We start from the raw sequence: 16,163 nt of genomic DNA, 5'->3' as shown, positions 1-16,163 counted from the left end.
ATCCGTTTAAACCATATGAAAAACATGTACATTAAGTATAAAAACAAATGCATTGCAAACCCAGCCTTGCATTGTCCATTGAGGTTATACAATAACTAAAGAGAAGACGTTTCAGATGGATTTTGCAGTGATCTCTCAACCTTCACATTATATTTCCCTATCATAAGTCCTATGTCTATTTCTAAACCACAGGCTCTGGAGTGTCCAACATTATTGTGGTATTGTGAAATATATAGGTCCATTTCATTCTGTGGTTTGGCATCACTGTTGCCTCTTATATCAGGTAAGAAGACAGAGAAATGGAACACCTTTATGGAGTGAAAGCCCTATGGGTTCACACATACAGTTTTTTTTTTTTTAATCAAACACAGGAGTGGAATAAAAAGGAAACATACTGTATAAATGCTTCCTTTCTGGGTTTCCTGAAAGCCACAATTTCCTTTTTCAAATGATCAAATTGAGGGACTTTTGCAGATAATGTACTACTCTGCTTATTCACCTTGTAATGGGCCTCCCTCTCAGAGAAGTACCATAATTCCATCGAGATATTATATGAAGGACACAGGACGTGAGTAAGAAGAAAAATGAACAGCATAGGACATAAGAGTGAAGAATAATGAATATGCATAAGATGGGATGGCATAGCGCGGCATACAAGACGGAAGCTGGCCAGGCTGACTCCTGTCTCTATTGCACACTAAACTTCACTAGAATTCTGGCAACGGGGGGCCATATCTTAAAAAAGTGAGGACCAATTTAAGTAGGTAATACTCATTTTACTCTTATTCACTCAAACCCAGTGTATTGGGTTAAGTGCGGATGAACAGCCTGTCAGTTTCCCTTTAAGACAATTTTTTAAAAACTACCCTTAAAAACTACGATCTAACATCTTATCCCCTCTCCTTTTGATACAGGATAATATGTTAGATCGCGGGGATCCTGCCGCCGGGGAATGCAGGAGAGATTGCGGGGTCCCCGGCGGCAGGATCCATGAAATCTAACATCATATCCCATATCCTTTTGATAGGGTATAAGATGTTTAGCGCCGGAGTACCCCTTTAATACTTTCAGGTATAGTGTGTAATTACTAATAAATGTAAGTCATAGTGTTCAACTAAGCTGAAAGCTCACTAGGGAATCAGTTACTGGAGAGTTAACCTTATGAAATGATGTGTTACCAAAAGGCAGCATAATATGAACTTTAACCATAAAAAATAACTTGTACTTACAATGCTGTAATATCTAGTCTAATACCATGATGGCCGTACTGCAAGGTTTCTCCAATTTATATTTTTTATTTTTACATCCTAATATCAGGTTCCAGGATTATCCTGTATTTTGACTATGACAGTTACCAATTATGTATTGTCTAATAATATCTGTCGTTCCCCTGCAGACTGCAAAATGTAGACTAAGTGATCCGGAAAGCTACTAGTTAGTCAAAACATTATCTTCTGAGAACTTTACTTACACAAGTAACTTCACAAATGGAAGTGGAAAGGAAGTAAAGATTTATACAACCTTTCCTGTTAAACTTCCTCTTGTAGCCTACCACTTTTTACTTTTTAAAGTAAAAATACAGTATAGTTCCACAAAAATGTGCCAATCATCACCAGTCACATATATTGCAAAAACTGCACATGTGGCACTGCATCCATAATGATACTATCTAAATGTATTCAGCTGAACTCTGGAATATATATTATACTAGAGAACATAGAGTTCACACAGCACTTCATATAAAAATTTAATTTATTATAGATTTAAAATATGATTACAAAAAACATATAGCATGCATGATTAGGGTATTTAAATGACAAATAAAGTGCACAGAGGAGAAATATCTCTTGTATTCAATTACAAAAGTTGGAAGACTACCTTTTAGCTACAATCAGTACCCAATCCTACACTAGACAGTCAGGAGCAAACCCACTATTACCAAAATCAATTGAATAAACATTTCTTACCCATAATAAGGGACAGTACCGCACTCCTCCAACCTTGATGCACATTTCAGGATCTTTTTCAAGATCCCCATAAAGATCTCGAACCGGGTGTCGAGGTTGGAGGAGTGCGGTTTATTCAATTGATTTTGGAAATAGTAGGTTTGGTCCTGAATGTCTAGTGTAGGATTGGGTACTGATTGTAGATAAAAGGGACCTCACTTGAGGTAGTAGCGAACCATCCATGGATATTATTGTTATAGATATAGACGGTGTAGATCAGCACTAAGTAGTGTTACAACTATTGTGATTGAATACAAGAGATCTTTATTTATCAGCCATTTGCAGTTTCTCCTCTGCACTTTGTGTTATGGATGTTGTCATTTAAATACCTTAATCATGCATGCTATATGTTTTTTTTTGTAATAATGTTTTAAATCTATAATAAACTATAATTGTTATATGAAGTGCTGTGTGAACTCTATGGTCTCTGGTATAATACACTTTTTACATAGTAGGTTAGATGAACCACTAAACAAAAACAGTTATATTCCTAGACTAACTTATAATAAACAAATAAAAGAGTCCTGCTAGAAAGAGGAGAAAAATACTAAATAAAGTAGAATACCATATGAAGTTTATCATGCGAGAGGTTAGTGGGTGACCGTTCCTACTTTTGTGCGTAGCTACTTTAATAGACTATATTTAAACTGAACTTAGGGAATGTACATCTATGTATCCATATTAAAAGACTGAACATTTTTCACACTGCAATAGGTAGATAATTCTTGTGGCTAAATTTTCAGCTTTGCTCTGTATACTGCGACAAGGTGTGAGCCTTCGTGGCTATGGAGATATAGTGCATCACACAGACACAGCTTAAATAAGAAAAACAGATTTCACTTCGTCCCTGCTTACAATTTCAGCTGCTTCTGTGTGTGTTCTGTTCCTAAAAACCTCAGAGACACAGTTATGGCTCTCATATAGTATAATATTGGAATAAATGTACCGTATATACTCGAGTATAAGCCGACCCGAATATAAGCCGAGGCCCCTAATTTCACCCCAAAAACCCAGGAAAAGTTATTGACTCGACTATAAGCCTAGGGTGGGAAATACATCATCCCCCCCCCCCCCCTTCATCATCACCGCCTGTCAATCCCTTCAATCAGTGGTCTTCAACCTGCGGACCGCGAGATGTTGCAAAACTAGCATGCTGGGATTTGTAGTTTTGAAACATCTGGAGGTCCGCAGGTTGAAGACCACTGCCGGGCCTTCGTCATCATCCAGACCCCCCCTTCAGTTTACTACTCACCTCCCCTCAGTGGGAAGGAAGGGTGAGCTGGTCCGGGCCATCTATGCTGCAGGGACCGTCCAGTGGGGAGGGTTAGTCGTTCCGGGCTGTCCATCTTCACCGGGAGGCCCTCTTCTCCGCTCCGGCCCCAGACTAGTGACGTTACCTTGATGACGACACACAGGGACGTTCATGCGCAGGGACGTCCCTGTGCGTTGTCGTCAAGGCAACGTCACTAGTCTGGGGCCGGCCCAGAGCGAGCGGAGAAGAGGGCCTCTCGGTGAAAATGTACAGCCCGGAACGACTAACCCTCCCCACCGGACTGTACCTGCAGCATAGATGGCCCGGACCAGTTCACCCTTCCTTCCCACCAAGGGGGGGGGGGGGGGTCTGGATGATGACGAAGGCCCGGCAATGGTCTTCAACTTGCAGACCTCCAGATGTTTCAAAACTACAACTCCCAGCATGCCCGGACAGCCGATGGCTGTCGGGGCATGCTGGGAGTTATAGTTTGTCAACATCTGGAGGTCCGCAGGTTGAAGACCACTGAGAAGGGATTGACAGGCGGAGAGTTCACTCGAGTATAAGCCGAGGGGGTGTTTTCAGCACGAAAAATCGTGCTGAAAAACTTGGCTTATACTCGAGTATATACGGTAGGTAACATCCTGCAGTCTACATTTATCCTAATATAATAAAGTATAATCTTTTGGTGATGAGTGCTATCATCAAAAGATGTGTTCTATGACACCATTCTGACCCATTTTTTACCATGTTTTAAGTGACCGGACATTCTTTATAGCACTGTTGTCATGAGAGGGTGTTTACTAGGCCTGTACATGAGGGCAGAGCACTGTGAGTGCAGCCGGACAACCAGATTTAATGCATTTAAAATATGTGTCAAGATACACATAAGTTATGACAATGTGATAGTATTTATTGAAAGGCTTATGCCAATTTTTAATATAAAGTATTAAAAAAATAAGTATTATCACATGATTAAATAAAACAGAAATTAAAAGCTTCAGTGGAAAGAATGGTCTTCCTCATCGTTTGTACCATTCTGGAGCTTTCTTCTTTGTCTGTAATAATGAAAAATAAAAATGCTTAAAATGTGAAACTGACAGTAGGTTGATAGATTCACATATATGCCTTTTAGAAGACTGGAATTTTAAATAATCTATAGTTTCACACATAAGGCTCTTTTGGTATCTGTAAACATTGGCATTGCCCAATATTAGGTACAATACTGACTTTTAAGATTCTGTAAGCCAGTTTGAATGTTTGGTTTGGCTAAATGTCTCGGAATAAATTGTTGGTAAGTTACATAATATTGATTTGATGAAAACATATTGGAAATTCTCTGTGCAGTGAACCTGCCAGAACATTTTTAATAGAAAGGGTAATGAAGATGCTCACTATTAGGCATGAGCTATTCTATATTATGGTAATTTAACTGTATTATACAATTTATTTTATAGTTATTTTTCTACTATCTTTATTATATAGAAAACTATGTCATACCTAGTACAGGGCCTGAGGGGTGGTGATTTGACTCCCTTCATCATACACTGACCCTCGGGTCCTGCACTAAGCATTACACATTTTGCTTGGATGTTCTTATAAAACACTGAGAACAAAATTAATGTATTATTGATCAAACATGTATAAACATATATAAAGCAAATTAACCCTTCCATACAGGAGCACAAGGACTGGGTATAAATTAAATCAGATTGTATGGATTTTGTAATATAACTTGATTTCTCTTCCAGCTATCTGACCTTGTTCCTGTTATTGGAAAGTTATAGAAGTGTAAAGTCAAAAGATGGTCAACTTTGTATTTAGGTCGGGCCTATTTGGACACTACAAAACCAGTACACTTTTACTGTGTTTCCATTTAGGAAGCAGCTGAAGTCAATGCTTGGTTTCAATATCCTACATAAAACAACTCTAAGTAATCCTCTTATAAAGCACCACAGCCTCCTCTATGATACCTTTGAACATATTATATTCCATTTAACTACTGATGACCTTTGGAAATCGATTCTAGACTAAGTAAGCAGGCACATGAATGTTAAGTAACAGGGGATACATTAGACCATTTGTATGTAAGGCCCCTTTCACACTATGAGCATTCATCCGTTATTAAATAACGGATAAAATAAAGGGTGCTAACGGCTAAATAAATATTCATCCGTTAAAACCCGTTTTAACATCCCTTATGTATGGCCGTTTAGACTCCCAGAGCGGGGACTACTACTACTCCCATCATGGAACAGACTTGATTCCATGATGGGACAAGTAGTTTCCCGGCTGCAGTGGTCTGCGGGTGGCTGGGGAGACTACATTAGTGTTTGTACTACTACCCCCATTATGGAACAGACTCTGTTCCATGATGGGGGTTGTATTACAGGGGCTGAGGGATTGATCGCATTGATGCGATTAGAAGTTATTAAACAGGGGAGCGGGCGGCATGCTGCGCTCCCCTGCGATGTACAATGTATTTACTTTCATTTTTAACTTTCCCGACAGGAGGCCTGAACGGTCGGTACCGAGGAGCCATTCAAGGCCCCCGGCAGGGTTTTCAAATAGAAACGCTGCAGTGGGGAAAGATATATAGAATCACTGGGGGGGGGGGGGGGGGGGGGATGGGTGGTATATATCTGGCCCCCACAGCCCTTCTATATATCTTGCCCCCACAGTGCATTTATATATGTTCCCCCCGCAGTGCATATATATGTTCCACCGAAGCGCATATATATGTTCCCCCCCCCCCCCACAGCGCTATCATAAGCCCCCGGCAGCGCTATGAATGGAAAGTATTCTACAGCAGTGCATCTGGCCGACGAGCGGCATCTGTATATAGATGCGCTCCAGGGGTCAGACATATATCCATATTTATAGAAAATTATATAATAAAGGAATTATATAACCAGTCCTCAAGGATAGTGAAAAGAAAAAAAAAAAAAAAAAGGAAAAAAAAGGGAGAAATAGCAGGGAGAAATAGCAAGGGGGAAAAGATTAGAGAAAAAAGAATGAAGAATAGTAATTGACAGATATAAAATAATAATACACCAGATATAATGTCTAAAATAATTACTAAAATAATTAAAATAATTATAATATAGATAAAGAATACCTGCAAAATAAATAGCTTAAACAATGATATACATTTATTAATTAAATAAGAAAAATACTAAAACACCTGGGCAGGGCCCTTGCCCAGGTATTAAACGCTTATGCTTTATAAAAAAAATAAGTAAAAATAATTGCCAACCTATATAAAAAAAAAATTGTTGATAAAAAATAGCAAATGAATAGTTTCAATGTCAGCCAATATCCAATATCAGTATGGTGATTGCAATCTGATTTAATAGCCACAAGGATTAGAACTGTTCATCACATACAGCTAGTATGCTGTAATAGCAGCAAAGTGAAAGTAAAATGTCTATTAGATGTAGCAGATGAGCGATACAGTTGTGACAGTTGTAGCAATCATTTGAATTGTAACATTCACTTAGATAGAAGAGAGCCGGTTACTATGAATGTAGATGGTAACAATATTCAGAGCGGTACCTTATTAGAAGTCTTCGCCATGTTTCTCGGCAGCTGACTGGCTCCGGAGCAGCAAACTCCGGTGACTGTGATAGATCAGTGCCTGCACGGACTCAGGCAAGGGCAACCACCAACCTTGTATGGTTATAGGGGTTCCTTCAGAGAAATGCTGAAGTTGGTACACTGGCTCAAGATCATGCAGTGTTCATCTCTGTATTATAGAGAGCCGGCATCCGATATCAGAGGGTAAGTGAATGTTCTTGCGCTTGGCACTGTTCGCCCGTCGGTCTCAAAAACAGCGAGCAGCTGGAGGCCGGCGTCCTCGTGGTGTGAATAGCGCACTATTCACTGGTGGGCTGCAGATTTGGGTACTGCAGCGCTTACAAGGCGGTATCGGCTGATTGGGTGGCTGATATTAGCAATATATGGTTATGGCAAATAGTTGTAAATCGAGGCTAAAAGCGTTTCACCACTATTGTGGTATTCCTCAGTAGCCTTAATCACCATACTGATATTGGATATTGGCTGACATTGAAACTATTCATTTGCTATTTTTTTATGAATTTTTTTTTTTTTATATAGGTTGGCAATTATTTTTACTTATTTTTTTATAAATGTAAAATATGTATATCATTGTTTAAGCTATTTATTTTGCAGGTATTCTTTATCTATATTATAATTACTTTTAATTATTTTAGTAATTATTTTAGACATTATATCTGGTGTTTTATTATTTTTTATCTGTCAATTACTATTCTTTTTTCTCTAATCTTTTCCCCCTTGCTATTTCTACCTTTTTTTTTTTCACTATCCTTGAGGACTGGTTATATAATTCCTTTATTATATAATTTTCTATAGATTTCGTGGTCTTGGGGTAATCAGACCATACCAGTTAACCTCAGGCTAGTTATTGATTGAGCTGCACTGCCCTTTATTCCATATATCCATATTTAACAGATGAATTTTATAGTGTGAAAGCAGCCTTAAATAACAGGGGATACATTAGACCATTTGTATGAAACTTATATTTCCAGCCAGGGGGTCAAGCATAAAAAATGCACGTCAGCGCACGTCTTACCACTCAATTGAACCAATGGCTCTCAGTGTAAATGCAATTGCCCTAGAACTCACATTTACACCCCATAATAAGCCATGTCATTTTTTTTTTTGTTTTATCTTGATTTTTTTTTTTTACTTCCACTAGGTAGTCTACAGTCATCAACCCATCAGTACGTGAGACAAACAAGTACATGTAACTAAGAGAATACAAAAATCAATGTCAAAATGAACAAACTAAAGTGTCAGGCACGGTGGAAATGAAAACTTCAAATAAAGCCATAAAACATTACAGATAAACAAGGAATTCTCAATCCACAATTTTATGGCCGTTATAAACGGTCACATGTAACAAATGGCAGTTTACGATTAACTGAGATGAAATACTTACAAACAGAGTTGGTTGAGGTATAAATACATTTACATCCTGGCAAGACTGCAATGCAGGTTCTGGTGACGCAGGTTCCACTTTAGTAGTGCAATTCCTCACATGTTCTTTCGAGCGAGATAAAACTTCCACTGGTTGCTTTTTCTGAAGACCAAGTAAAACTTGCTTCATTTCAGCCAACTCCTGTAATCAGGAAAATAAATTGTTTAAAGGGGTTATCCACCAAAAGGTGATTTTAGTACGTACCTGGCAGACAGTAATGGACATGCTTAGGAAGGATCTGCGCTTGTCTTGGGGCTAAATGGCTATTTCATGAGATTACCATAATACTGTGACTAGCTTTTTGTGAACTGGTATTTCCTGTTTGACTTTCCTTTTTTTGACTACAAATACCACAATTCCATTTTCCTCCCTCCCACACATCAGCCACCCCACCCATTGAAATATAAATGAGCTGCATCCATCAAAAGACCTGTGGTTTTCAATCAGGGTGCCTACAGCTGTTACATTAGTTGCAGATTGATCTCTCTCCCACCAAGCGATCCCTCCACCCATTGAAGCAGACAGGCTCCCTGTCATCAGCTGATTAGTGAGTCAGGGCAAAATCAGAGACCAGAGTCTTTTTTGTATGCTGTTAAAAATAAATATTGGGGTGAAAATCACAGAATAATTGTGAGAAAACAGTCACACACAGGTACAAACACTATATTATGAACTACACTAACTTTACAGCCCCTGTACCATAGTCAAATAAAATAAAATTCCTGGAATACCCCTTTAAGGAAAATGCCTTACTACAGCACTATTTGTCCTTAAAAATGGTACATTAGGAAATATTATGATGGTATAGCTGCTAAGTGGATTACAAACCGTCAAATTGCATCTGGCTCTATGTGGCTAGCGGCAGTCAAAAAGATTGTTGAAAGCTATGTCCAACTTTGCAAAAAATGTATGTTTCATAGTAAACATTTATTTTTCATTTACAGTAAAAAATGCAGACCTGTGTGTCTTTTACAGTAACAGAACACAACACAACTTATGGTAAGGATAGTAGGTACCAAAACCTTACAACGATATAGAGCTCTTGGTGATAAGAATTGAGTTTCAAGCACCACTTAGTTTAAACACCATTCGAGTTAGATTAAAACATAGCTTTTACTGATATTAGTAAAAAATAATAATGAGGGGTACACACATGAATTGGGGGCATAAGGAAAAAAGGGGTACAGGTGAAACCCTATTCTAAGCGTCCCTAATCAATTCTACTCCTAATATAAGTGTAGAAATAGAAAAAGAACAATATAGAGGGGGGTAGTACAATACAATCTTAAAATTGTGGTAGGTCTCTTTTACCTACGCGTTTCGCCCTCCTTAATGAAGGGGGGACTCATCAGGGATAAGAGAACCACAAAACATAAATGATATAAATGGGTGTACCTGATAAGACATATACAATAAAGTGATCAATAATATGATAAAGGGTAACAGAAATTAGCAGGCGTCTTAGAGAAGAAGTCTGTGTCAGTCTTAGTCAGAGATATGTCTTAGAAATATAGTGCAATTTACATAAACGATGATGCAGATATAGTGAACATATATATCCAATATGTAATACAGATGCATTAATAATACACATCCACTATAGAATTTGATGGCTTCAGAGGGTATTACACAAATTATAGCCTGTATTGTGCATACAAAAGGTAACAGCCGCACTGTTGATGAAAAAGAGAGAGAGAAAATCTCACTTAGAAAAAAAATATATTCATAGGTAGAAATTAATAATATTACTCATAAAACGTTTAGCGGGCTTACCCAAAATTGGATATTGCACAACAGGCTGCCAGATATATTATTCATATAACCACATACATGACCACAGATTCCTACAGATGGCAATAATTAGATGAAAAATAGAAAGAATTAAAGATGAACCCCCATTAGATGTCAAGAGAACACTGTGTTTAACAAGGATCTATGTACGGCTCACCTGGATAGTAGGCCAGAGTGCAGTTAGATGTGTGGCACATCCAGTATAAACAGATGTACGTTAGTCTAGAGTTCTAGATCACTAGATCAAGACAAGAACACGGCATAACTACAATGTATAGTGAGCTTTTATAAAGGATAAGCCAGTTAGATACAAACAAGCAACAGTTCAAAAGAAAATCCTACCTGAGATATTTATGGTAGGAAGAACTACACCTGATGCTGGTGGTAGAATTGTGCTCTATGGCGGTGTGGTATCCCGCACTATAGAGTAAAATCCAGCATGGATTTAATAAAACAAGAATACTGGCAAAAGGATGTACCAAGGAAAAAGAAATATATATATTTGCAAACCTGATAGTGATGCCGTGTAGGAGGATCTGGATGTGCCACGAGGACGCCGCATACTGTCTTGGTAGGCGCTCAGGTTTAAATACCCTGCCCGGATGTTGATAGGCAGTGTTGTTTCCGGTCGTATGGAACGCATACTGCGTTCCACATACACACAAAAAAGGCGCAGATAGCTAGACCGGAATTAGGCGCAAGTGGCCGAACCGGAAGTTGACGAATATCGTCACTTCCGGGGCCGTGGAGCGCAGTATGCGTTCCACAGCCTTATATACTTCCGATACATAATGTTTGGAACGCAAAGCGTTCCACATTAGCAGATAGAGTGTCCCAAATATAGAAATAGATCAAGTCATTCTATATAAATGTAGAAAGTTATTGGCTTAGATGGAGACATCCTGGGCATACAGTATGTATGCGATATACACAGTCAGGCGGAAAAAAGAGAAAGTATAAAAGGGGAACAAACTAATAGACAATATGTCAAAAAGAGTAAGCCATAAAGAGCCTGCATTACTGTAAGATAAACCAGATATGTTAGAGCGAGAAAGTTTTTCAGATACTTGTCGTGATAGACCTGGAGTAAGTAAAGTAAGGCTGTTCAAATGAATGAGGTAAATGATAGACAGTCGTTGAGTCCAGAAGGTGTAACTGTATGGAGGCGATAGATCCATCTGGCCTCCGTTTGTAAAAGTAATTTGTCCACGTCACCTCCTCTAGTATCTAGTTTAACGGTTTCTATCATCTGAAATCGAATTTGGAGGGGGGCACTGGCATGAAACCTATGCATATGATTCGCCAAGGTTTTGTCGCGTTTATTTTTAATATCCCCCACATGTTCAAGGATGCGCCTCCTAAATTCCCTATGTGTTTTACCCACATAGCCTTTAGGGCAATTACATGTGGCTAGGTATACCACATTATTGGTCTTACAGTTAGCGTAGTGGAAGTTTTTGAAGGTCTTATTATCCGTATATCGATTGAAGGTTTTTGTTACCTTCACAAAATTGCATGCCTTGCAGGACCCACATTTGTAGGTGCCTACAGTTTTTACATCCAACCAACACCCCATTTTTTGTGGTGTGGTCAGATGACTATGTACTAGAATGTCCCCGATGTTTTTGGATCTCCTGTAGGTAATAGAGGCATGGTCTTCTACCAGTGAACCCACAAGTGTGTCAGATTTTAGTATAGGCCAGTATTTTTTGATAACCTGGCTAATTTCACCTGCTGCTGCATCGAAGGTTGCAATAATACGAGAATGATTTTCTATCGATGTAGCGTGTTCTCTTGGTTGTAACAACTGTGTCCTCATCTGTTGTTTAGCGTTAACATAGGCTTCTTTCAATACCTTATCCGGATAGCCCCGTTGTTTGAATCTATCTCTCGTTAAGTTGGCCTCAGTTCTAAACGATGCCTCATTTGAGCAGTTCCTGCGTGCTCTGAGGTACTGGCCTTTAGGAATCCCTTTCTTTAGTGGGGTGGGATGATGACTATCCCATCTCAAAATGTTATTTCCTGCAGTGGGTTTCCGGAAAATTTTTGTATCAAGGGAACCCTGAATATTTCGTTCCAGTTGGACATCTAGAAATGACAGAGAGTTTTGATTAATCTCGAATGTAAACTTTAGACCAAGGTTGTTGATGTTTAAATCGGCCACAAACTTCTTAAAAGAATTGACCGTACCTGACCAAATAATCGCAATGTCATCAATATATCGGCCCCAGTATATAACATGTTCAAGATAGTGGGAGTGGGCTTGCTCATTAAAAACCACCGTCTCCTCCCACCAGCCCACCTTGGCGAATCATATGCATAGGTTTCATGCCAGTGCCCCCCTCCAAATTCGATTTCAGATGATAGAAACCGTTAAACTAGATACTAGAGGAGGTGACGTGGACAAATTACTTTTACAAACGGAGGCCAGATGGATCTATCGCCTCCATACAGTTACACCTTCTGGACTCAACGACTGTCTATCATTTACCTCATTCATTTGAACAGCCTTACTTTACTTACTCCAGGTCTATCACGACAAGTATCTGAAAAACTTTCTCGCTCTAACATATCTGGTTTATCTTACAGTAATGCAGGCTCTTTATGGCTTACTCTTTTTGACATATTGTCTATTAGTTTGTTCCCCTTTTATACTTTCTCTTTTTTCCGCCTGACTGTGTATATCGCATACATACTGTATGCCCAGGATGTCTCCATCTAAGCCAATAACTTTCTACATTTATATAGAATGACTTGATCTATTTCTATATTTGGGACACTCTATCTGCTAATGTGGAACGCTTTGCGTTCCAAACATTATGTATCGGAAGTATATAAGGCTGTGGAACGCATACTGCGCTCCACGGCCCCGGAAGTGACGATATTCGTCAACTTCCGGTTCGGCCACTTGCGCCTAATTCCGGTCTAGCTATCTGCGCCTTTTTTGTGTGTATGTGGAACGCAGTATGCGTTCCATACGACCGGAAACAACACTGCCTATCAACATCCGGGCAGGGTATTTAAACCTGAGCGCCTACCAAGACAGTATGCGGCGTCCTCGTGGCACATCCAGATCCTCCTACACGGCATCACTATCAGGTTTGCAAATATATATATTTCTTTTTCCTTGGTACATCCTTTTGCCAGTATTCTTGTTTTATTAAATCCATGCTGGATTTTACTCTATAGTGCGGGATACCACACCGCCATAGAGCACAATTGTACCACCAGCATCAGGTGTAGTTCTTCCTACCATAAATATCTCAGGTAGGATTTTCTTTTGAACTGTTGCTTGTTTGTATCTAACTGGCTTATCCTTTATAAAAGCTCACTATACATTGTAGTTATGCCGTGTTCTTGTCTTGATCTAGTGATCTAGAACTCTAGACTAACGTACATCTGTTTATACTGGATGTGCCACACATCTAACTGCACTCTGGCCTACTATCCAGGTGAGCCGTACATAGATCCTTGTTAAACACAGTGTTCTCTTGACATCTAATGGGGGTTCATCTTTAATTCTTTCTATTTTTCATCTAATTATTGCCATCTGTAGGAATCTGTGGTCATGTATGTGGTTATATGAATAATATATCTGGCAGCCTGTTGTGCAATATCCAATTTTGGGTAAGCCCGCTAAACGTTTTATGAGTAATATTATTAATTTCTACCTATGAATATATTTTTTTTTCTAAGTGAGATTTTCTCTCTCTCTTTTTCATCAACAGTGCGGCTGTTACCTTTTGTATGCACAATACAGGCTATAATTTGTGTAATACCCTCTGAAGCCATCAACTTCTATAGTGGATGTGTATTATTAATGCATCTGTATTACATATTGGATATATATGTTCACTATATCTGCATCATCGTTTATGTAAATTGCACTATATTTCTAAGACATATCTCTAAGACTGACACAGACTTCTTCTCTAAGACGCCTGCTAATTTCTGTTACCCTTTATCATATTATTGATCACTTTATTGTATATGTCTTATCAGGTACACCCATTTATATCATTTATGTTTTGTGGTTCTCTTATCCCTGATGAGTCCCCCCTTCATTAAGGAGGGCGAAACGCGTAGGTAAAAGAGACCTACCACAATTTTAAGATTGTATTGTACTACCCCCCTCTATATTGTTCTTTTTCTATTTCCACACTTATATTAGGAGTAGAATTGATTAGGGACGCTTAGAATAGGGTTTCACCTGTACCCCTTTTTTCCTTATGCCCCCAATTCATGTGTGTACCCCTCATTATTATTTTTTACTAATATCAGTAAAAGCTATGTTTTAATCTAACTCGAATGGTGTTTTTACAGTAACAGGTAATAAACTCTTTGTAGTCCAATCCTGTAGTCACACTTCTATTTGTCCTCTCTACACATCTGGTAGGAGAGCAAGTGGGGACAGATACAAGTAAGAGAGTATTTCAAAATCCCTGGCAGCACAAAGGTTAAAGGGGTATTCCGGCTTTATACATCTGACAGGGTGATTTAGTACCCCTACTTCGGTTATTAAGCCACTTGAAAGTCCCCACCATGGTGCAGAGTTTTATCTCATTCTCTCCATTTAAGAGGTGTGGGGGAGGGGGGCAGACCTGGACTGTTTGTCAGTAGCACTCACACAGGTACTTCCTTTCCCTTACTTGTGTCACGATGCCGGCTGGCAGGTAGTGGATCCTCTGTGCCAGAGAGGGATTGGCGTGGACCGTGCTAGTGGACCGGTTCTAAGCCACTACTGGTTTTCACCAGAGCCCGCCGCAAAGCGGGATGGTCTTGCTGCGGCGGTAGTGACCAGGTCGTATCCACTAGCAACGGCTCACCTCTCTGGCTGCTGAAGATAGGCGCGGTACAAGGGAGTAGGCAGAAGCAAGGTCGGACGTAGCAGAAGGTCGGGGCAGGCAGCAAGGATCGTAGTCAGGGGCAACGGCAGAAGGTCTGGAAACACAGGCAAGGAACACACAAGGAACGCTTTCACTGGCACTAAGGCAACAAGATCCGGCAAGGGAGTGCAAGGGAAGTGAGGTAATATAGGGAAGTGCACAGGTGATTACCCTAATTGGAACCACTGCGCCAATCAGCGGCGCAGTGGCCCTTTAAATCGCAGAGACCCGGCGCGCGCGCGCCCTAGGGAGCGGGGCCGCGCGCGCCGGGACAGAACAGACGGGGAGCGAGTCAGGTAGGGGAGCCGGGGTGCGCATCGCGAGCGGGCGCTACCCGCATCGCGAATCGCATCCCGGCTGGCAGCGGGATCGCAGCGCCCCGGGTCAGAGGACGTGACCGGAGCGCTGCAGCGGAGAGAGTGAAGCGAGCGCTCCGGGGAGGAGCGGGGACCCGGAGCGCTCGGCGTAACAGTACCCCCCCCCTTGGGTCTCCCCCTCTTCTTGGAGCCTGAGAACCTGAGGAGCAGACTTTTGTCAAGGATGTTGTCCTCAGGTTCCCAGGATCTCTCTTCAGGACCACAACCCTCCCAGTCTACTAAAAAAAAATTTTTCCCTCTGACCTTTTTGGCAGCCAAAATTTCCTTGACCGAGAAGACGTCCGAGGAGCCGGAAACAGGAGTGGGAGGAACAGATTTGGGAGAAAAACGGTTGAGGATGAGTGGTTTGAGAAGAGAGACGTGAAAGGCATTAGGGATACGAAGAGAAGGAGGAAGAAGAAGTTTATAAGAGACAGGATTAATTTGACACAAAATTTTGAAAGGACCAAGATAGCGTGGTCCCAACTTGTAGCTAGGGACACGGAAGCGGACATATTTAGCGGAGAGCCATACCTTGTCTCCAGGGGAAAAAACGGGGGGAGCTCTTCTTTTCTTATCCGCGAACCTCTTCATGCGTGAAGAAGCCTGTAAGAGAGAATTTTGGGTCTCTCTCCATATAATGGAAAGGTCACGAGAAATTTCATCCACAGCGGGCAGACCAGAGGGCAAGGGGGTAGGGAGGGGGGGAAGAGGGTGACGGCCGTACACCACGAAAAATGGGGATTTGGAGGAAGATTCAGAGACCCTGAAGTTATACGAGAATTCGGCCCATGGAAGGAGATCTGCCCAGTCATCCTGGCGGGAGGAAACAAAATGTCGCAAATAATCACC

General features: G+C 40.5%; 1 protein-coding gene across 2 annotated transcripts in view; it reads right to left on the bottom strand.

Moving 5' to 3' along the window:
- Positions 1–3,766: 3,766 nt before the first annotated feature.
- The window catches only part of PIBF1 (progesterone immunomodulatory binding factor 1), a 233,321-nt gene continuing 220,924 nt past the window's right edge, over positions 3,767–16,163 (bottom strand). For both annotated transcript variants that reach the window (XM_056555507.1, XM_056555506.1), the window contains exons 17-18: positions 8,240–8,419; positions 3,767–4,316 (exon numbers count right to left, since the gene is read on the bottom strand). In XM_056555507.1, coding sequence (XP_056411482.1) covers positions 4,281–4,316; positions 8,240–8,419 — 216 coding nt within the window. In that variant the 3' untranslated portion in view covers positions 3,767–4,280. The remainder of the gene's footprint in view (positions 4,317–8,239; positions 8,420–16,163) is intronic.

Source organism: Hyla sarda, chromosome 2, assembly GCF_029499605.1.
Source record: "Hyla sarda isolate aHylSar1 chromosome 2, aHylSar1.hap1, whole genome shotgun sequence".
Taxonomy (NCBI): domain Eukaryota; kingdom Metazoa; phylum Chordata; class Amphibia; order Anura; family Hylidae; genus Hyla; species Hyla sarda.
Note: the sequence above shows the minus strand (reverse complement) of the source record. Positions and strands in the feature narration are given on the sequence as shown.